The 22,431-nt window shown below is 42.7% G+C and overlaps 1 protein-coding gene across 1 annotated transcript in view; it reads right to left on the bottom strand.

Moving 5' to 3' along the window:
• LOC139537505 (phosphoglycerate kinase) overlaps positions 1-1,680 on the bottom strand; it is a 42,965-nt gene extending 41,285 nt beyond the window's left edge. Inside the window, exon 1 of the mRNA XM_071338899.1 lies at positions 1,430-1,680. Within this exon, the coding sequence (XP_071195000.1) occupies positions 1,430-1,494 (65 nt within the window). The 5' untranslated portion in view covers positions 1,495-1,680. The remainder of the gene's footprint in view (positions 1-1,429) is intronic.
• Positions 1,681-22,431: the final 20,751 nt, after the last annotated feature.

Raw genomic sequence — 22,431 nt, 5'->3', positions numbered from 1 at the left:
CCTGGAACGTAAAATAACATTATTCGGTTCCCATGCTTTTAAAATAACGGTTCTGTTCTGGAACAGTATAGATCATGTTCGTTTCCGCTTCTGTTCTTCAAATAATTTCATACTCTTGCAGTTTTCGGTTCTGTTCCCCAAACTGGTTCCAACCCCTGTAGCAAGGTTTCAAATGTTATCTGTTTGGGCTTCTTGCAGTCTACAAATTATGAAATTGTGTTCGGCCTCATGACCATGCACAAAAAAATGATCAGAAAATCACCACACAAAAACATCGCACCAACATATGACGCAATCTCAATTAGACTCCACTGATCTCACCGACCTAGATAAGATGAATACATATCTGAGAATGCTGTTCATTGACTACAGCTTAGCATTAAAAAAACATTGTCCTGCCAAGTTTAGGATCCTGGGAATGAACACTTCCCTCTGCAACTATCTACTCCGATTTCAGAGCACTCTCGTCTGTGTGCCAGAACGCAGAATAACTGACACATTTACAAACGCTTGTTGAAAATGACCGGTGTCAGTAAACGTTGGCAAAAATGTGTAATACATTTTTTTTGCCAGAAGCACAGTTGCAGTCACCAACGCTCTGGATAACGTAAAAACAGCCTAACCAGCTCTGCTAGGGCGAGTAAAATGGTCAGAGTGAGCTGTTCTCTCATTTGTGTCTGGAAGTAACTAGCAAGCTTGACAGCTGTTAGGTCAGAACTCTCGGATCAAGACTACTTCTCCTCCAGAGCGTCCTGTCTGCGCTCTAAACGCGCGGAGAACGAAACGCTCTAAATTTTCAAACGGGCAATCTGACAACGCTCTGCGTTAACGAACGCCCAGAGCACACTCTGGCACTCCAGATTTAAATTTACGAACACACCCTATTGCTAACACAGTCACGTCATCCATGCTACTGTACATACGAGAGCCTGTTGAAGGATGACACCCACACAAAGTACATTTCATGTATACACGTTTTATAACTAGAACATGCATTTTTTAAAATGTTTATGTTGTTTATAGTTCGGTTGATAGCTGCAATATTACTACCCCCGGGCCTAAAATGGCAGTTTTGGGCTCAGTTCAGGCTGCCAGATCTAGGCCGAATGACTCTCGCCTAGTCTCTACCGTCATTCATTTCGGACACGGGCCGGATCTGTCTGCCAGACCCAGGCCAGCAGTTTTAGATTTGGCATGCCGGAATCAGGCCAGATGTTTGTGCTACCTGGGCTCCCGAGTGCGAATAGTGTTCACACCAGCCCAAACGAACCGAACTAAGGGGGTAAACCAACTGGTGTGAAAGCACCGTAACGAATTGGCAGGCAACTCGGTAGCGATCTTGTTACGAATCACCGTGGCAAAGATGGTCGCTAGCGATGGTATAATCCCCTTTCCACTGGCTCTTCGAAGTCACATAATTGGAACTCACCTCATGATCACGCGCTTCCCCTTTACGTCCACCTTGTCCAGGGTGAGTTTATTTGACAGCGACATTTTGATGTTTTACTTGCACCTGCTCTGTTCCTCGTTTCGATCTTCACCTCACTCTGCTGATGCCGGGTAGTTCCCGAATGAAATTACCTTAGCGCAGGGAGGAACTTCTGATGGACGGGACGTTAGCTTTGGTCAATAGCTAACACGAGACTGCTGCATCAGCACTGCCATTGGGTTGTTCTTCTTCTACTTCGATGCGGTTTAACGGCGGTTGGCATTCAATACATTTTGCATTACTGCCACCTACTACAGTGGAGTATAACTTGTACTTTGCTTAAAAAAAGAGACAATTATATTTAATCAACAAATGTCCTACCATCTAACCCTACACTCACTAAAACCCACCACCATATTCCACTATTTAAATCTATCTAGTCCTTACCTCAAGCCATCAGCCTGAAAGGACGGGACACCACCACTCAACACACCTTGTAACTCTTCTGAAGTCAAGTCTCTACACCCAAATACCTCTCTGCAGCTGCCACCACAATCTCAATTTTCTGCTAATTACATTCCATACATGCTGTACAGTCGATAATCATTGCTAAAAATCCAATCTTACTGAAGCATATATCACTTGTAGACCTATCCCTCTGTACTGGTACAGATCTACTACTCATACCACTCCTCTCAGGGTCCCTCCCTCTTGACCCATCTTCCACTTCTTTATTCACTGTCTCAGCATACGACAACTTCTGCACTACTCTAACCCTGGAAACCTCAACCTGCCTCTCTCGCACGGGACATTTCTGATCCCCAGCCCATGGGCACCCCTACAATAAACACATACCACTACTTTCCCCAATGTTACACATTCATTTTTTGTGTGTTTTTATTTAACTAAGTCAGTTAAGAACAAATTGTTATTTACAATAACAGCCTACCCCGGCCAAACCCAGACGATGCTGGGCCAATTGTGCGCCGCCCTATGGGACTCCCAATCACGACCGGATGCGATACAGCCTACCCCGGCCAAACCCGACGATTCTGGGCCAATTGTGCGCCGCCCTATGGGACTCCCAATCACGTCCGGATGTGATACAGCCTGGATTCAAACCAGGGACTGAAGTGACACCTCTTGCATTGAGATGCAGTGCCTTAGACCGCTGAACCTACTTCCTACACACTGCTGCCACATGCCCATAAGCTTGACACCTGTTACAACGTAATATATTCTGCACAAAAGCTCGTACAGGAAAACTTATATATCTAACATCACTTCATCAGGCAACGACACAACATCAAAACTTAAAAGAACAGGCAACGACTCTTATGTTTCCTCACTCACGCCAGCCTGTGCGTCTCACCAAACGATGAGCATCACAAACACTGGGAATCTTCCCCTTCAGTTGGTCAACTTTCACATTTACCGCTACCCCAGTAATCACTCCTTTTAATGGCACCCTTTTCTTGAGAGCACAACAATTCACATCTCTTGCCCCCATTCGTTTAACACGGAGTGCCTACTCCCTCTGACCAGCAGAAACGCAAACAATTATCACAAGACCACTTCTGGTAACCTTCCCCCGATTCCACAGCACCTAATTCTGTTTTCACCCACCCTGAAACCACAAATGGATCAGCCAAAAGGCAATGGTACACTTTTTCAAAGAATTTCACTCCTACCGTCACAGACTCATCTTTATCCTGACCCTCGTTGCAAGCCTCGGACTCCGAGAACTACACCACACCTACCACCTCCGCTACCTCGCCCTCGCTCACTTCCATTTCTCCTCCTGTCTTCAATCCGGCGTACAGCTCACTCTGCTTACACTTTTTACCATTCTTTTTTAACAAACTATCTCCCTTTTTCCCACCATTTTTAACCGATTCAAGCACATGCTCTTCCTCCCTCTCTCTTTGACCTCCTCTGCCTCTCTTTTTCCCTCCATTCATTTACTGCTGTTCTTTAATTACTTGTTACTTTTATCTCTTATTCTTATCTGTATTTTTTGAAACTGCACTGTTGGTTAGGGGCTCGTAAGTAAGCATTTCACTGTTGTATTCGGCGCATGTGACTAATAAAATTTGATTTGAAGTATACATCTCCTTATGATAATACTGCACTTTTCCTGACATACATATTGTTCTTTCCCTCAAGGGACGCCATTTTCTAGGCCCTGCCATTGGGTTATGTCAGTGCCGGTCATATGAGCCCTGCCCTCCATTGAGTATACAGTATGAGTCATAATTCCTATAAAACCTAGCGGTAAAACCCAGAAATGGTTCCAATAGTATTTCTATCATTCCTATTTCCATAGGGGTTTTTAGAAATACTTCATACAAGGTATGTGTTTTGTGTAGGCTTACCTTGGTGTGACGTTTTGATAACCGGGCAAATCTCTCTCGGACAAGGTCACTTTTATCAATATATTCGCCTGTATATTCGCCCAAAAATAAAATGCTAATTAGCTGCTAATGTGGCTATCATACAGAACTACACATCCTGTCGCAAGCTTTGACATAAGCACTAAAGGCACAGGGTGAGAAAGGGTCATTTGTATATGTAGGTAGGGGTGAAGTGACTACAGTGGTTGCTCCACTAAAGGTTTTGTGATTATGCTGCAGGACTTAGAGGTCATTTGTGGTTTAGTACAGTACCCTGCGTCACTACTTCATTGCTCCAGAACAGCGCAAGGGGGAGTTAGAGCACTGATTATGCTTTTGGGTCCCATGGCGCTACTGTGTCTCTCCCGACCGGTCACATTGTACAGTGCCTAAGTGGCACAGCAGTCTAAGACACAGAATCGCTGTGTTGCTACAGATGCTGATTCAATACCCGTACTGGCCTCGACTGGGAGACCCATGAGATGACTGTAGGTTTTTTGTTTCTCTCACTCTAAAAATAGCAATAAATAATTCAAAATAAGAAACTGGCTTTACTTACAAATTAGTAACAATGTCTCACCCCATGTTCAAGAATGGCCTTTTTCTCGCTCATTTTACATTATTTGAAAACAAAATAATCAAAAAAATATTGTTATTTTTTAAACAAAGCGATTATTATTATTATTATTTTTATTAATTTAGAATTATATAAAGCCCCTTGGATATTCTCACAGATATAGTATTAACCCTGTTATTAGCAGGACAATATATATTGGTAATTTTGGTCATGGCCAGTGATGTACTGGGCCGTACGCACTACCCTCTGTAGCGCCTTACGGTCCGATGCCAGTCGATGGTGCAGCTGTGGAACTTTTTGAGGATCTGGGGACCCATGCCAAATCTTTTCAGTCTCCTGAGGGAGAAAAGGTTTTGTCATGCCCTCTTCCGACTGTCTTGGTGTGTTTGAACCATGATAGTTCGTTGGTGATGTGGACATCAAGGAACTTGAAACTCTCGACCCGTTCCACTACAGCCCTGTCAATGTTAATTGGGGCGTGTTCGGCCCGCCTTTTCCTGTAGTCCACGATCAGCTCCTTTGTTGTCCTGGCACCACACTGCCAGTTCTCTGATCTCCTACCTATAGGCTGTCTCATCATTGTCGGTGATCAGGCCTACCACTGTTGTGTCGTCAGCAAACTTAATGATGGTGTTGGAGTCGTGTTTGGCCATGCATGTCGTGGGGTGAACAGGGAGTACAGAAGTACACACTCCTGAGGGGCCCCAGTGTTGAGGATCAGTGTGGCAGACGTGTTGTTGCCTACCCTTACCACCTGTGGGCGGCCCGTCAGGAAGTCCAAGATCCAGTTGCAGAGGGAGGTGTTTAGTCCCAGGGTCCTTAGCTTAGTGATGAGCTTCGTGAGCACTATGGTGTTGAACGCTGAGCTGTAGTCAATGAACAGCATTCTCACATAGGTGTTCCTTTTGTCCAGGTGGGAAAGGGCAGTGTGGAGTGCGATTGAGATTGCGTCATCTGTGGATCTGTTGGGGTGGTATGCAAATTGGAGTGGGTCTAAGATATCTGGGAGGACGCTGTTGATGTGAGCCATGACCAGTCTCTCAAAGCACTTTATGCCTACCGACGTGAGTGCTACAGGGGCGGTAATCAGATAGGCAGGTTACCTTCGCTTCCTTGGGCACAGGGGCCTATGGTGGTCAGCTTGAAACATGTAGATATTACAGACTCAGTCAGGGAGGGAGAGGTTGAAAATGTCAGTGAAGACACTTTCCAGTTGGTCCGCGCATGTTTTGAGTACACGTCCAGGTAATCCATCTGGCCACGCGGCTTTGTGAATGTTGACCTGTTTAAAGCTCTTGCTCACATCGGCTGCTGAGAGCGTTATCACACAGTCATCCAGAACAGCTGGGGCTCTTGTGCATGCTTCAGTGTTGCTTGCCTCGAAGCGAACATAAAACGCATTTAGCTCATCTGGTAAGCTGGCTTCCCTGGGCAGCTCACGTCTGGGTTTCCCTTTGTAGTCCGTAATAGTTTTCAAGCCCTGCCACATTCGATGAGCGTCAGAGCAATTGTAGTAGGATTCAATCTTAATCCTGTATTGACGCTTTGCTTGTTTGATGGTTCGTCTGAGGGCATAGTGGGATTTCTTATAAGTGTCCGGATTAGTGTCCAGCTCTGACCTTTAGCTCGATGCGGATGTTGCCTGTAATTCATGGCTTCTGGTTGGGATATGTACGGTCACTGTGGGGAAGACGTCGTCGATGCACTTATTTATGAAGCCGATGACTGAGGTGGTATACTCCTCAATGCCATTGGATGAATCCCGGGAACATATTCCAGTCTGTGCTAGCAAAACAGTCCTGTAGCGTAAAAACAGCGTCTTCCTGCTTTAGTTTTTGCTTGTAAGCAGGAATCAGGAGAATTATGGTCAAATTTTCCAAATGGAAGGCAGGCGAGAGCTTTGTATGCATCTCTATGTGTGGAGTAAAGGTGGTGTAAAAAAAAAAATCCTCCTCTTGCACGTGACCTATAGCGGCAGATTTACGAGGGCAGCATTTTCTGGAGCTACACTGACCAAGACGCACATCCAACAACAACAAAACTTTACATAAATATCCCAGTGCACCTCTCCAGGGTGCTGTTGGAGAGACTTCGCTGTGGCGCTCCACCAACATTCAGTCAAAAAAAGTATCTAATATAAATCATGTAGCAGATATAGCATTTGGTAGAAATAGTATGTGACCTTTTCTGTAGCTTACAGGCTGCTGGTGATAAAATGTATGACAATGTAATGAGACGGACACTTTTTACATCATGCACGTTTCTCCAATCAAATAGCCTAACCTAAATGGCGCCCAAACAAATAAAAAAATGCGCTGACAACAAACAACATATCCTAAAAACAAGACAGGTCAAAGTAAAATGGACAATATGTAATGGACAATCAGGTTACTCACAACTGCTGTCCAGGAGTTTCATCCCGTGGGCTCAATTGTCATGATCAGTGGTTTCAAGTTTGTATCAGTACATTTTTTACGAGCTGATCATAGCGAAAAAGAAAATACTTCTGCATTTCCCGCTGTAAGCACATTGCAAATGAGCTCAGGATAACTCCTCCTGATAGAGTTGGGTAGCTGATATCCAGAGCTTAAATAGCCACATTGATAAGTCACAGGAATCAGGACATATGACCTGTTTTACAAATGGTGGGCCTACCCCATGGATGGGTATTCATACAATTCCATTGCTGGCTGACATGTTTTTTTTTTCTGTTGGTTCAGATTTTGTCAGGTCTGGACCAGCCTTGATTTGGCCTAAACATAGATTTTTATAAATTACATTTTAAACTTTCATTCAGAATTGAAAATTAACTCGATTTCAACATCCGGAAAATACGTCTTTTCACCTTTCATTCAGATTTTAGACATATTTTCAATGTAATTTTGCTTACTGGGACTATTCTTGTAGGGCGGCAGAATGGCCAGGGCCAGCTCTGCTGGTCACCTATAGAGACCTGCCAAGAGGAAGAAACTTAAGTTCCACATGCCTTTCAATGCATGACATTGAACATCTTGAAATGCATTTGTTGTAAAAAAACATGCTATATAAATAAAGTTTGATTTGTTTGATGTCATTACAGCTGTAGAATATTAAATAAATTGTCATTTTCACGAGGACAAGTGCAGTTTTTCAATAAACTTTTCATTGATAACTTGGGATATAGTGGGAAGTATCCTGCAAATCAAGACCGTGTGAATGCATGTACCACTCCAAATAAATAAATATTGTCAAGCAAAGTCAATTCTGAATGCCAATATATTTTTAGATTCATTCTAATCACTGACAACATTCTAGAACTGAGTTATCATTATTATACTTATTTTCCACCATAATTTGCAAATAAATTCATTAAAAATCCTACATTGTGATTTTCTGGATTTTTTTTTCTCATTTTGTCTGTCATAGTTGAAGTGTACCTATGATGAAAATTACAGGCCTCTCTCATCTTTTTAAGTGGGAGAACTTGCACAATTGGTGGCTGACTAAATACTTTTTTGCCCCACTGTATCTGGACTGATGGTCTGTTTACGTAGCAGCAGGGGCGGACTGGGCCCAAACTTTGGCACTGGCATTTGATCTGCACCAGCCCATGTAACCGGTTTGAAATAGCTGGCTAGTTAACGGTGCTCGCTAGTAGCATTTCAATCGGTGACATCACTCACTCCGGGACCTGGAAGTAGTTGTTTCCCTTGGTCAGCAAGGGCTGCAGCTTTTGTGTAGCGATAGTCAACGATGCTTCGAGGGTGACTGTTGTTGATGTGTGCAGAGGGTCCCTGGTTTAAGCCCAGGTTGGGGCGAGGAGAGGGACGGAAGCAATACTGTTACACCCACATCACTGTGCGCGCCGCCAACTGTTCAATAAAAATGTATTACATACATCTTTATGTGCACTAACTAATATCATAGTCTAATTAATTTGGGGATCAACACCTGAGGAATTTGTTTGGATCCCCATTAGCTTTTGCAAAAGCAGTCGCTACTCTTCCTGGGGTCCACAAAAAACACAAACATGACGAGTTAAAAACACTGATACACTAATAGACAAGGACAGTCACACAAATGTAAAATACAATGATAAACAAACAATACAACAAAAAATTATACAAACAATACAACAACAAAAATGACTTGTGTGTTAGTGTATCTGTGTTTGTGTGTCCCCTCACAGTCCCCGCAGTTCCATGAGATGTTGTTTAATCTGTTTTTTAAAGGTAATTTTGCTGTTTGCTTGAGTAATTGGAAATGGTTGTTCCATGCGATCATGGAAACTGTAAACTAAAAACACATTAACTAGATCGCTAAACTCTAAATACACTGAACATAAATATAAACGCAACATGCAACAATTTTTAAGACTTGACTAAGTTACAGTTCATATAAGGAAATCAGTCAATTAAAATACATTCATTAGGCCCTAATCTATGGATTTCACATGACTGGGAATACAGATACGCATCTGATGGTCAACGATACCTTAAAAAAAAGGTAGGGGCGTGGATCAGAAAACCAGTCTGGTGTGACCACCATTTGCCTCATGCAGCGGGACACATCTCCTTTGCATAGAGTTGATCAGGATGTTGATTGTGGCCTGTGGAATGTTGTCCCACTCCTCTTCAATGGCTGTCCGAAGTTGCTGGATATTGGCGGGAACTGGAACACACTGTCGTGCACGTCGACCCAGAGCATCCCAAACATGCTCAATGGGTGACATGTCTGGTTATTATACAGGCCATGGAAGAACTGAGAAATGTTCAGCTTCCAAAAATTGTGTACAAATCCTTGTGACATAGGGCCGTGTATTATGATGCTGAAACATGAGGTGATGGCAGCGGATTAATTGCAAGACAATGGGTCTCAGGATCTCATCACGGTATCTCTGTGCACTCAAATTGCCATTGATAAAATGCAATTGTGTTTGTTATCTGTAGCTCATGAAACATGGGGCCAACACTTTACATGTTGCGTTTATATTTTTGTTCAGTATATAATACCCACTGCTAGCATCCATGTATTTATCCAACAGTATAGATCTTTGTGGGCTATACTCGGCCTTGTCTCAGGATGGTAAGTTGGTGGTTGAAGATATCCCTCTAGTGGTGTGGGGGCTGTGCTTTGGCAAAGTGGGTGGGGTTATATCCTTCCTGTTTGGCCCTGTCCGGGGGTATCATCGGATGGGGCCACAGTGTCTCCTGACCCCTCCTGTCTCAGCCTCCAGTATTTATGCTGCAGTAGTTTATGTGTCGGGGGGCTAGGGTCAGTTTGTTATATCTGGAGTACTTTTCCTGTCTTATCCGGTGTCCTGTGTGAATTTAAGTATGCTCTCTCTAATTCTCTCTTTCTCTCTTTCTTTCTCTCTCTCTCCCGGAGGACCTGAGCCCTAGGACCATGCCTCAGGACTACCTGGCATGATGACTCCTTGCTGTCCCCAGTCCACCTGGCCGTGCTGCTGCTCCAGTTTCAACTGTTCTGCCTGCGGCTATGGAACCCTGACCTGTTCACCGGACGTGCTACCTGTCCCAGACCTCTGTTTTCAACTCTCTAGAGACTGCAGGGGCGGTAGAGATACTCTTAATGATCGGCTATGAAAAGCCAACTGACATTTACTCCTGAGGTGCTGACTTGCTGCACCCTCGACAACTACTGTGATTATTATTATTTGACCATGCTGGTCATTTATGAACATTTGAACATCTTGGCCATGTTCTGTTATAATCTCCACTCGCCACAGCTAGAAGAGGACTGGCCACCCCTCATAGCCTGGTTCCTCTCTAGGTTTCTTCCTAGATTTTGGCCTTTCTAGGGAGTTTTTCCTAGCCACCGTGCTTCTACACCTGCATTGCTTGCTGTTTGGGGTTTTAGGCTGGGTTTCTGTACAGCACTTTGAGATATCAGCTGATGTAAGAAGTGCTATATAAATACATTTGATTTGATTTGATTAATCTTTCTGATGATACCAACAGATTTCATCACTTTGCTACAGACAAATTGAATAGGATCTTTCCAGGATAAATGTTCATCAATAAGAACTCAGAGGAATCTAGTGGGTGTGACTTGTTCCATTTCATTGCCACCAATTGAGATTCTGGATCTTTTTTTTCCTTCAAAGTTTCTTATTCTTACTAGTGAATACAATAAAATGGGATTTTTTAACATTTAAAGATTTAAAAGAATATCTTGAACCATTCAGAAAATTTGCCCATACCGGAGCTGGTGTCATTAATTAGTGAATCAAAATTCTTGAGAGATAAAATCTAATTGTTATCATCAGCAAAGAGAATGGGAAGTACGGTATATTTGAGCCGATGTGAGAAAGACTTTAAACAGGTCAACATTCACAAGGCCGCGGGGCCAGAAGGATTACCAGGACGTGTACTCAGAGCATGCACAGACCAACTGTTAAGTGTCTTCACTGACATTTTCATCCTCTCTCTGACCGAGTCTGTAATACCTACGTTTCAAGCAGACCACCATAGTCCCTGTGCCCAAGAAAGCGAAGGTAACCTGTTAAATGACTACCGCCCTGTAGCACTCACGTCGGTAGCCATGTAGTGCTTCGAAAGGCTGGTCATGGTTCACATCAACACCATCATCCCGGAAACCGTAGACCCCGTCCAATTCGAATACCGCTCTAACAGATCCACAGATGACACAATCTGAATAGCACTCCACACTGCCCTTTCCCACCAGGACAAAATGAACACCTACAGTATGTGAGAATGCTGTTCATTGACTACAGCTCAGCGTTCAACACCATAGTGCCCACAAAGCTCATCACTGGGACTAAATATCTCCCTTTACAACTGGATCCTGGACTTCCAGACGGGCCGCCCCCAGGTGGTATGGGTAGGCAACAACACATCTGCCACGATGATCAACACAGAACCCCTCAGGGGTGCATGCTTAGTCTACTCCTGTACTCCCTGTTCACCCACGACTGGGTGGCCAAGCACGACTCCAAGACCATAATTAAGTTTGCTGACGACACAACGATGGTAGGCCTGATCACAGACAACGATTAGTCAGCCTATAGGGAGGAAGTCAGAGACCTGGTAGTGTGGTGCCAGGACAACAACCTCTCCCTCAATATGAGCAAGACAAAGGAGCTTATCAAGTACTACAGGAAAAGGAGGACCGAACACGCCCCCATTCACATCGACGGGGCTATAGTGGAGCGGGCCGAGAGTTTCAAGTTCCTTGGTGTCCACATCACCAACAAACTATCATGGTCCAAACACACCAAGACAGTCATGAAGAGGGCACGACATCGCCTTTTCCCCCTCAGGAGATTGAAAAGATTTGGCATGGGTCTCCAGATCCTCAAAAAGTTCTACAGCTGCACCATCGAGAGCATCCTGACCGGTTGCATCACTGCCTGGTATGGCAACTGCTCCTAAACAGACCGCAAGGTGCTACAGAGGGTAGTGTGTACAGCCCAGTACATAACTGGGGCCAAGCTTCCTGCCATCCAGGACCTACCGTTGAAGTAGGAAGTTTACATACACCTTAGCCAAATACATTTAAACTCAGTTTTTCACAATTCCTGACATTTAATCCTAGTAAAAATTCCCTGTTTTAGGTCAGTTAGGATTACCACTTTATTTTAAGAATGTGAAATGTCAGAATAATAGTAGAGAGAATTATTTATTTCAGCTTTTATTTCTTTCATCACATTCCCAGTGGGTCAGATGTTTACATACACTCAAATAGTATTTGGTAGCATTGCCTTTAAATTGTTTAATGTTTCGGGTAGCCTTTCACAAGTTTCCCACAATAAGTTGGGTGCATTTTGGCCCATTCCTCCTGACAGAGCTGGTGTAACTGAGTCAGGTTTGTATGCCTCCTTGCTCACACACGCTTTTCAGTTCTGCCCACAAATTTTCGATAGGATTGAGGTCAGGGCTTTGTGATGGCCACTCCAATACCTTGACTTTGTTGTCCTTAAGCCATTTTGCCACAACTTTGGAAGTATGCTTGGGGTCATTGTCCATTTGGAAGACCCATTTGCGACCAAGCTTTAACTTCCTGACTGATGTCTTGAGATGTTGCTTCAATATATCCACATAATTGTTTTTCCTCATGATTACATATATTTTGTGAAGTGCACCAGTCACCCCCGTGCTTCACGGTTGGGATGCTGTTCTTCGGCTTGCAAGCTTCCCCCTTTTTCCTCCAAACATAACGATGGTCATTATGGCCAAACAGTTCTATTTTTGTTACATCAGACCAGAGGACATTTCTCCAAAAAGTACAATCTTTCTCCCCATGTGCAGTTGCAAACCATAGTCTGGCTTTTTTATGGCAGTTTTGGAGCAGTGGCTTCTTCCTTGCTAAGTGGCCTTTCAGGTTATGTCGATATTGGACTCGTTTTTCTGTGGATATAGATTATTTTGTACCGGTTTCCTCCAGCATCTTCACAAGGTCCTTTGCTGTTGTTCTGGGATTGATTTGCACTTTTCGCACCAAATTACAATAATCTCTAGGAGACAGAATGCGTCTCCTTCCTGAGCGGTATGACGGCTGCATGGTCCCATGGTGTTTATACTTGCGTACTATTGTTTGTACAGATGAACGTGGTACCTTCAGGCGTTTGGAAATTGCTCCCAAGGATGAACCAGACTTGTGGAGGTCTACAATTTTTTTTTCTGAGGTCTTGGCTGATTTCTTTAGATTTTCCCATGATGTCAAGCAAAGAGGCACTGAGTTTGAAGGTAGGCCTTGAAATACATCCACAGGTACAACTCCAATTGACTCAAATGATGTCAATTACCCTATCAGAAGCTTCTAAACCATGACATAATTTTCTGGAATTTTCCAAGCTGTTTAAAGGCAGTCAACTTAGTGTATGTAAACTTCTGACCCACTGGAATTGTGATACAGTGAATTATAAGTGAAATAATGTCTGTAAACTATTTTTTGAGAAATGACTTGTGTCAAGCACAAAGTAGATGTTCTAACCGACTTACCAAAACTATAGTTTGTTAACAATAAATTTATGGAGTGGTTGAAAAACGAGCTTTAATGACTCCAACCTAAGTGTATGTAAACTTCCGACTTCAACTATATATACTAGGCAATGTCAGACGAAGGCCCTCGTTATTTTGTGTTAATTTTACTTTCGTTTATTTAGTAAATATTTTCTTAAGTCTTTCTTTAGGGCTTGTAAGTAAGCATTTCATGGTAAGGTCTACACCGGTTGTATTCGTTACATGTGACAAATAACATTTGATTAGGTCATTGATACAGATTAGGAATAACAAGGTCCAATTATCCAATCCTCTCTTGGCCCTGGTAGATGCACAGCAGTTCAAACAAATTCTCTATAAACATAACTACATGTATAATCATGAAAACTGTAATAATGCATTTTAGAAAGTAATATTTCATGATCAACTGTGTCAAACACTTTGGATATATCTAAAGATGCCAAGAGGGTATTCACTGTTGTTAAGGGCTGTAAATATTTTATCCACAAGTTGCAAAAGAGCAAGTTGCAAAATATCTGTAGAGTAGTTCTTACAAAAACAAATTGGTGCTTATATTTAACTACACATGACAGTAATTCTTATTTACAATGATGGCCTAATACAGTGTTGATTTAAATGTGGCAACATTCTCCTATACACCAATTCTTCTAGGATTTTAGAAAAACATGGTAGTACAGATATATTCTTGACTCTTACTTTCCTGATTCCATTTGACAAAGGCACCCCCTACCATTTGAAAGGTACATGAAAGGGGACACCACAACAGAGTGCTGAAGTAAAAGATATTCAGTCAACGTTTGGTTTACATTTAATTTACTGATTACATGGGTAATGCCAGGACGGCAACAAGTTAAAAACATGGGTATCCATCTGTACAACCAGAATGTTTATAGGGATATCTGGGATAAGTGTTTTGTGGTCTGCTGTGGTCGATTTCTCAAAAGAGAGCAGTCTCAGTCCATTATTCTTCCACCTCCCTCCATGGTTTGGGTTGGACCTTCCCAACTGGAGACAGATTCCATGTGATGCCGGTTTGTGTTAGTACCTGAAAACGAGGACAGATGTTGAGCATCCCAAATAACAAATGTGTGTACACAGCAAGTTAGGATTTATGTTGGTGTGGGGAAAGAATAATACACACAAGAAAGACTAGGCTATACAAATGTTATACACTGTTTTAGGCCTACTATAACTTGGCACAACAAAGATTAAAATAAACATACAAATCCCCAGACTGATACACAGAACACAAATCCTCCAACCATCAGGCCAGTGCCATACTTGGCATGGAATTCGGGGGCATGCGTCGAACTGAGCCTCACATGACGGGCACCTTGTCCTGCATTGAATAGATAAAACAAAAATGTAAAGGAAAAGGCACAACATCCACACAGTGATTTTATGTCAGTGATTCAGAGGTCATGAGCCCTTGGTTATTTTGTATTTATTTAACTAGGCAAGTCAGTTAAGAACAAATTCTTATTTACAATGACGGCCTACCCTGGTCAAACCCGGACGACGCTGGGCCAATTAACAGGCTTCGGAATTCGAACTACTCCGTTTTAGCACCCCAGAACTTCTCTCTCATCTTATCCAAAGAGTGGTGGGGTGGAATGTCAAGATTACTTCTGCACGGTTTAACTATATTGTCATGTTGGATTATTATATTAAAAAGTACATCGGTATCTTGAGTGAGTATCTGACTTTAACACCAAAATGCCCTTGAGTATTTTAAAATGGTGCAATCGCTAACCAATACATGACTCTGGGGAAGGGGTGAGGTGAGGACAGCTAGCTAGGAGGCAAGTTGACATTGTAAGTGACCATCTAATTGTGCTCCTCATTGCCTGTAAATGAGTGGCAAGGCAAACTAACCTAACAATGACAAGAATTGCACGAAAAATAACACAGACCTGACCAATGTTCAAAGTGGACTTAGCTAAGTAAAGAACCTTCAACAACTAACTTAACTAGCGAACGCAAGCCAACTAACGTTACTAGATACTACTACAATCACTGTCAGTCAATTTACAAGCGCAAACGTAATATGGTTAAATTAGGTAGGCTAGCTCACTACAGACTAAGTTAGCTGTCAGATAGTTTAGCTAGGCTAAGTAAGGACAGTCACTTATAACACTGAAAAATAATTTCCAGTTTACAGAAATGTTCAAACAGACACAAGATGAAGGAGCAGCAATCTATCCCTTTTAAACGATCTCTTACCGGAGACGTTCAGAGCTGCTTTAGTAAACCGAAGCATGTTGACTCGAGTTCGTAGATACCCTTGAAGATCAAACTGGAAGAACGTTTACGACAATTACCGGAAACGGGTTAAAAGTAACTCATACGCGTATGCGCATAATGTGCTAAACCTCGGTTAGTGCTATCTGAGATCCTTCGGACGTCCCTACCTTAAACCCTAATCCTAACCTTAACCCTAACCCTCACCTTAACCATTTTACACGTCAACTTCAATGGGGTAACGTCAGAGTTGGGAAGTCCCAAGGGCGGCGCATAGCAAGGACCAAACATGATCAGCTATTTTTTAGCAATTTTAGAAACTGTTCCTACTTCTTCAAATCAAATTGTATTAGTCACATGCTTCATAAACAACCGGTGTGGACTACCAGTGAAATGCTTACGGGCCCTTTCCAACAATGCAGAGAGAAAGAAAATAGATAAATAATACAAAAGTAAAACACATAATAATAAAAGTAATAATAGATACACAATGAGTAACGATAACTTTGCTATATTCAAGGGGTACCAGTACTGAGTCGATGTGCAGGGGTATGAGGTAATTGGTGTAGATATGTACATATAACTTGGAATAAAGTTAGTTAGTTTAAAAAGGGTCAATGCAGAAGGGTCAATAGGGTAGCTATTTGGTTAACTATTTAACTAACTATTTAGCAGTCTTTTGGCTTGAGGGTAGAAACGGTTCAAGAGCCTGTTGGTTACAGACTTGATGTATCGGTACCGAATGCCGTACGTTAGAGAGAACAGTCGATGACTTGGATGGCTGGAGTCTTTTTTAGGGTCTTCCTCTGACACCGTCTGGTATAGAGGTCCTGGATGGTATGATGTACTGGGCCGTCCGCACTATCCTCTGTAGCACTTTGCGGTCGGATCCAGGGTGTCTGGGATGATGGTGTTGATGTGAGCCATGACCAGCCTATCAAAGCATTTCATGGCTACAGATGTGAGTGCACAGGGTGATAATTATTTAGACAGGTTACCCTGGCTTTCTAGGGCACAGGAACTATGGTGGTCTGCTTGAAACATGTACTACAGACTGGGTCGGGAAGAGGTTGAAAATGTCAGTGAAGACACTTGCCAGCTGGTCACCGCATGCTCTGAGTCACCGCATTCAATCTTAGTTCTGTATTGACAAGTTGCCTGTTTTCGATGGTTCGTCAGAGGGCATAGCAGGTTTTCTTATAAGCGTCTGGGTTAGGGTCCCTCTCCTTGAAAGCGGCAGCTCTAGCCTTTAGTTTAGTGAGGATATTGTCTGTAATCCATGGCTTCTGGTTGGGATATGTACATATAGTCAATGTAGCTTAGCATCTGCTTTGCCACTTCCTGTTTGAGTTTTTGCTTGTAAGCAGGAATCAGGAGGATAGAATTATGCTCAGATTTGTAAAATGGAGGGCAATGGAGAGCTTTGTATGAGTCTCTGTGTACGGAGTAAAGGTGATCTAGTGTTTTTTCACCTCTAGTTGCACAGGTGACATGCTGGCAGAAATTACGTCAATTGTCACTATCAATTGATTAAGCTATTCAACAGAAAATGTTTAAACCCAGACAGCTTTTATGGAAACACTTGTGACCTTCTCTCGTTGGGTTAAGCCACGGAAGAAGAGATAAAGCTTACGTTTTTCTGCGTCGGTAGGCCTACTCTCTCTAAGGTGGAAAGGTAGGCCTATCTTTTGAAAGTACCATGCTCAGATTCCTAATGACGTCTCAGATTAAATGATTTTCAAACAAGGACAGTTTTGTTACAAACAAGACACACTGATTTGGCATTGGAGAAATATGATAAGATGAACACATAGGCCTATCTCTCTGTCCATTCTTAGCCTGTAATTTCAGTAATTTGTGTGTTATTAAAAAAAGATTCCGCTAATATGTAAAATCACATTGAATTGATGAAATGTTTATAAAAGGCTATTTTTCTCGGACCTAGAAAAACACACATAGACTGCCCACCCCAACTCACGCCCTGACCATACTAAATAAAGACAAAACAAAGGAAATAAAGGTCAGAACGTGACAGTTGTGTTACAGCCTGAATTCAAAATTGATTAAATCTTTTTTTTTCTCACCCATCTACACACAATACCCCATCATGACAAAGTGAAAATATGTTTATAGGCATTTTTGAAAGTCTATTGAAAATGAAATACAGAAATATCTAATAAGTATTCACACCTCTGAGTCAATACATGTTAGAATCACCTTTGGCAAAGATTACAGCTGTGAGTCTTTTGGGGTAAGTCTCTAAGAGCTTTGCACACCTGGATTGTACAATATTTAACCATTATTCTATTCAAAATTATTCAAGCTCCTGAGTGGCTCCCGAGTGGCTCCCGAGTGACTCCCGAGTGGCTCCCGAGTGACTCCCGAGTGACTCCCGAGTGACTCCCGAGTGGCTCCCGAGTGGCTCCCGAGTGACTCCCGAGTGACTCCCGAGTGGCGCAGCGGTCTAAGGCACTCCATCTCAGTGCTAGAGGTGTCACTACAGACACCCTGGTTTGAATCCAGGCTGTATCACAACCGGCTGTGATTGGGAGTCCCATAGGGATACATACAATTGGCCCAGCGTCGTCTGGGTTTGGCCGTTGTAGGCCGTCATTGTGAATAAGAATTTGTTCTTAACTGACTTGCCTAGTTAAATTTGTTATTGATTATTGCTAGACAACCAAGTCTTACCATATAGTTTCAAGCAGATTTAAGTCAAAACTGTAACTAGGCCACTCAGGAACATTCCCAGTCATCTTGGTAAGCAACTCCGGTGTAGATTTGGTCTTGTGTTTTAGGTTATTGTCCTGCTGAAAGGTGAATTAATCTCCCAGTGTCTGGTGGAAAGCAGACTGAACCAGGTTTTCCTCTAGGATTTTGCCTGTGCTTAGCATTTTTATCCTGAAAGACTCCCCAGTACTTAACGATTACAAGCATACCCATAACATGGTACAGCCACCACTATACTTGAAAATATGAGAGTGTTACTCAGTAATGTGTTGTATTGGATTTGCCCCAAACATAACACTTTGTATGCAGGACATAAAATGAACTACTTTGCCACACTTTTTTCAGTATTACTTTAGTGCCTTACTGCAAACAGGATGCATGTTCTGTAATATTTTTATTCTGTACAGGCTTCCTTCTTTTCACTCTGTCAGTTAGGTTAATATTGTGGAGTAACTACAATGTTGTAGTACTCAGTTTTCTCCTATTACAGCCATTAAACTTTGGCCTCATAGTGAAATCCTTGAGCGGTTTCCTTCCTCTCTGGCAACTGAGTTAGCAAGGATGCCTTTATCTTTATAGTGACTGGGTGTATTGATACACCATCCAAAGTGTAACTTCACCATGCTCAAAGGGATATTCAATGTCTGCTTTTCTTATTTTTACCCATCTACCAAAAGGCGCCCTTCTATGCGAGGCATTAGAAAACCTCCCTGGTCTTTGTGGCTGAATCTGTTTTTGGAATACACTGCTCGACTGAGGGACCTTACAGATAATTGTAAAATGGCGCTGACGGATAGGGCTGCCGTGCTTCGAGCTCTTAGGAAACTTTTCTTATTACATACAGCCAGGAAGAACATTTGGATATCAAAGCGGCAGTAACTCACCAGCATTACCAGCATTGCAAGCATTGGTGAGCGTACATAATCCTTTTATTTAGAAAAAATGACGCCAACAAAACAACAAACAAAGAAAACAACCGTGAAGCTTAGTGCCACTAACAAAAGTCAACTACCCACAATGAAAGGAGGGAAAGAGGGCTACCTAAGTATGGTTCCCAATCAGAGACAACGATAGACAGCTGTCCCTGATTGAGAACTATACCCGGCCAAAACATAGAAACACAAAATCATAGAAAACAAAACATAGAATGCCCACCCCAAATCACACTCTGACCAAACCAAATAGAGACATAAAAGGCTCTCTAAGGTCAGGGTGTGACAATACGACTTTCTCGAACCGGATCCTTTGTTCGTATCCCCCATGGCAATTGAACTGATTCCAGAGGCTGTTCCAAAACCCTGCCGGCAGAAAAGAGCAAACTTTTAGACAGACTCAGGAGGAGCACACCACCCACTGCTTCCGAGTATATTACTCGCTAATGTTCAGTCTCTGGATAATAAAGCTGACGAGCTCAGGGCAAGGATTTCCTTCCAGGGAGACATCAGGGATTGTAACATACTCTGAAACATGGCTCTCTCGGGACATTACGGAAACATGGCTCTCTCGGGATATGCTGTCTGAGTCCATACAGCCAGTTGGATTCTCATTTCATCGCGCAGACAAGAATAAATATCTCTCCAGGAAGTAGAAGTGCGGGGGTGTATGTTTCATGATTAAACACTCATGGTGTGATTGTGATAAAACAGGAACTCAAGTCCTTTTGTTCACCCGACCTAGAATACCCCACAATCAAATGCCGACCGTATTACCTCCCAAGAGAATTCTCTTCGGTTATAGTCACAGCCATGGATATTCCCCCTCAAGCCAATACCACAAAGGTCCTAAAAGAACTTAAATGGACTTTATGCAAACTGGAAACCACATATCCTGAGGCGACATTTATTGTAGCTGGGGATTTTAACAAAGCAAATTTGAGGAAAACGTTACCGAAGTTTTATCAACATATTTACTGTAGTACTCGCACTGCCAAAACACTCGACCACTGCTAATCCAACTTCTGGGATGCCTACAAGGCCCTCCCCCGCCCTCTCTTTGGAAAATCTGATCTCAACTCGATTATGCTCCTCCCTTCCTATAGGCAGTAACTCAAACAGGAAGTTCCCGTGCTAAGGACTATTCAACGCTGGTCTGACCAATCGGAATCCACGCTTCAAGAGTGTTTTGATCACGCGGACTGGGATATGTTCCGGGTAGCTTCCGAGAACAACATAGATGAATATACTGATGAGTTTATCAGCAAGTATATAGTGTATAGGAGATGATGTAGCCAATGTGACTATTAGAACCTACTCTAACCAGAAACCATGGAAAGATGGCAGCATTCGCACAAAACTGAAAGCGTGAACAAACGCTTTTAACCATGGCATGGTGACTGGGAATATGGCCAAATACGAACAGTGTAGTTATTCACTCGGTAAGGCAATCAAACAGGCAAAACATCAGTATAGAGACAAAGTGGAGTCGCAATTTAACGGCTCAGACACAAGACTAATGTGGCAGGGTCTACAGACAATCACGGACTACAAAGAGAAAACCAGCCACGTCACGGACACCGACGTCTTGATTCTGGACGAGCTAAACACCTTCACCCGCTTTGAGGATAACACAGTGCCACCAACGCGGCCCGCTACAAAGGACTGTGGGCTCTCCTTCTCTGTGGCCGACGTGAGTAAGACTTTTAAGCGTGTTAACCCTCGCAAGACTGCCGGCCCAGGCGGCATCCCTAGTCGCGCACTCAGAGCATGTGCAGACCAGCTGGCATGAGTGTTTACGGACATATTCAATCTCTCCCTATCCCAGTCTGTTGTCCCCACACGCTTCAAGATGTCCACCATTGTTCCTGTAACCAAGAAAGCAAAGGTAACTGAACTAAATTACTATCACCCTGTAGCACTCACTTCTGTCATCATGAAGTGCTTTGAGAGACTAGTCAAGGATCATATCCCCTCTAACTTACCTGACACTCTAGACCCACTTCAAATTGCTTACCGCCCCAACAGATCTACAGACGATGCAGTCACTATCGCACTGCACACTGCGCTATCGCATTTAGACAAGAGGAATACCTATGTAAGAATGCTGTTCATTGATGATAGCTCAGCATTCAACACCATAGTACACTCCAAGCTCCTCATTAAACTCGAGGCCCTGGGTCTGAACCCCACCCTGTGCGTATTTTGTGTGTCATCTCTGCTTTGCCTTGCCCCATTGAATAAAATGTATAACTATTCTTTCTTTGTTTTACAATGTAAATATTTGGTATAGACAATGTAATTTTTGTGGTAGTCTTAGGCAAACCATCTTTATTATCACAGTGGCACCTCAGAGTAGCAGTCAGACCTTCCGGGAGTAAGGTATCTGGCATTGAACTTGGTAGTTGTGTGTATGTTTTAAACTAAGGATCTCATCCTCTAATGATTCCAGACATTTCACTATGTAGATTAGAAGGGTTGGATTTGCACTAAACAATTTCATGTCAGCACAAGACAATTTACAAAATCTGATTTAATGATTAGTCTCCTTTATAAATTGAGAACATTTAGCTTAACAATATGTAAACAATGTGTGAGTTCAGCTATTCTCTGCTTCAGATTCACAATGTCAAGTGGTGCATTGCAATGCCATCACTGTAGGCCAGTGGTTCCCAACTTCGGTCCCCCAACAGTGCACATTCTTATTGTAGCCTTTGGGCTACAAGCACACCAGAGATACCTTTCTCTAATATTTCTGACCTCTGCCGAGTCCCCAACAACAGATGAGAGAGAGAGCCTGTGATGCGACTTCCGCTTTTGTACATTAAAACTTCTTATGGCTGCATCCCGCTACCGGGATCAATATGACAACAGCCAGTGAAAGTGCAGGGCGCCAAATTCAAACAACAGAAATCTCATAATTAAAATTCCTCAAACATACATGTGTTTTATATAATTTTAAAGGTAATCTTGTTGTTAATCCCACCAAAATGTCCGATTTCAAATATGCTTTTCAGCGAAAGCACTACAAACGATTATGTTAGGTCACCACCAAACCACAATAAGCACAGCCATAAAATTAATCACTAACCTTTGATTATCTTCATCAGATGACACCCATAGGACTTCATGTTACACAATACAT

This window comes from Salvelinus alpinus, chromosome 13 (assembly GCF_045679555.1).
Source record: "Salvelinus alpinus chromosome 13, SLU_Salpinus.1, whole genome shotgun sequence".
NCBI classification, from domain to species: domain Eukaryota; kingdom Metazoa; phylum Chordata; class Actinopteri; order Salmoniformes; family Salmonidae; genus Salvelinus; species Salvelinus alpinus.
The sequence above is the reverse complement of the archived record's forward strand: the minus strand, read 5'-3'. Positions and strand labels throughout refer to the sequence as shown.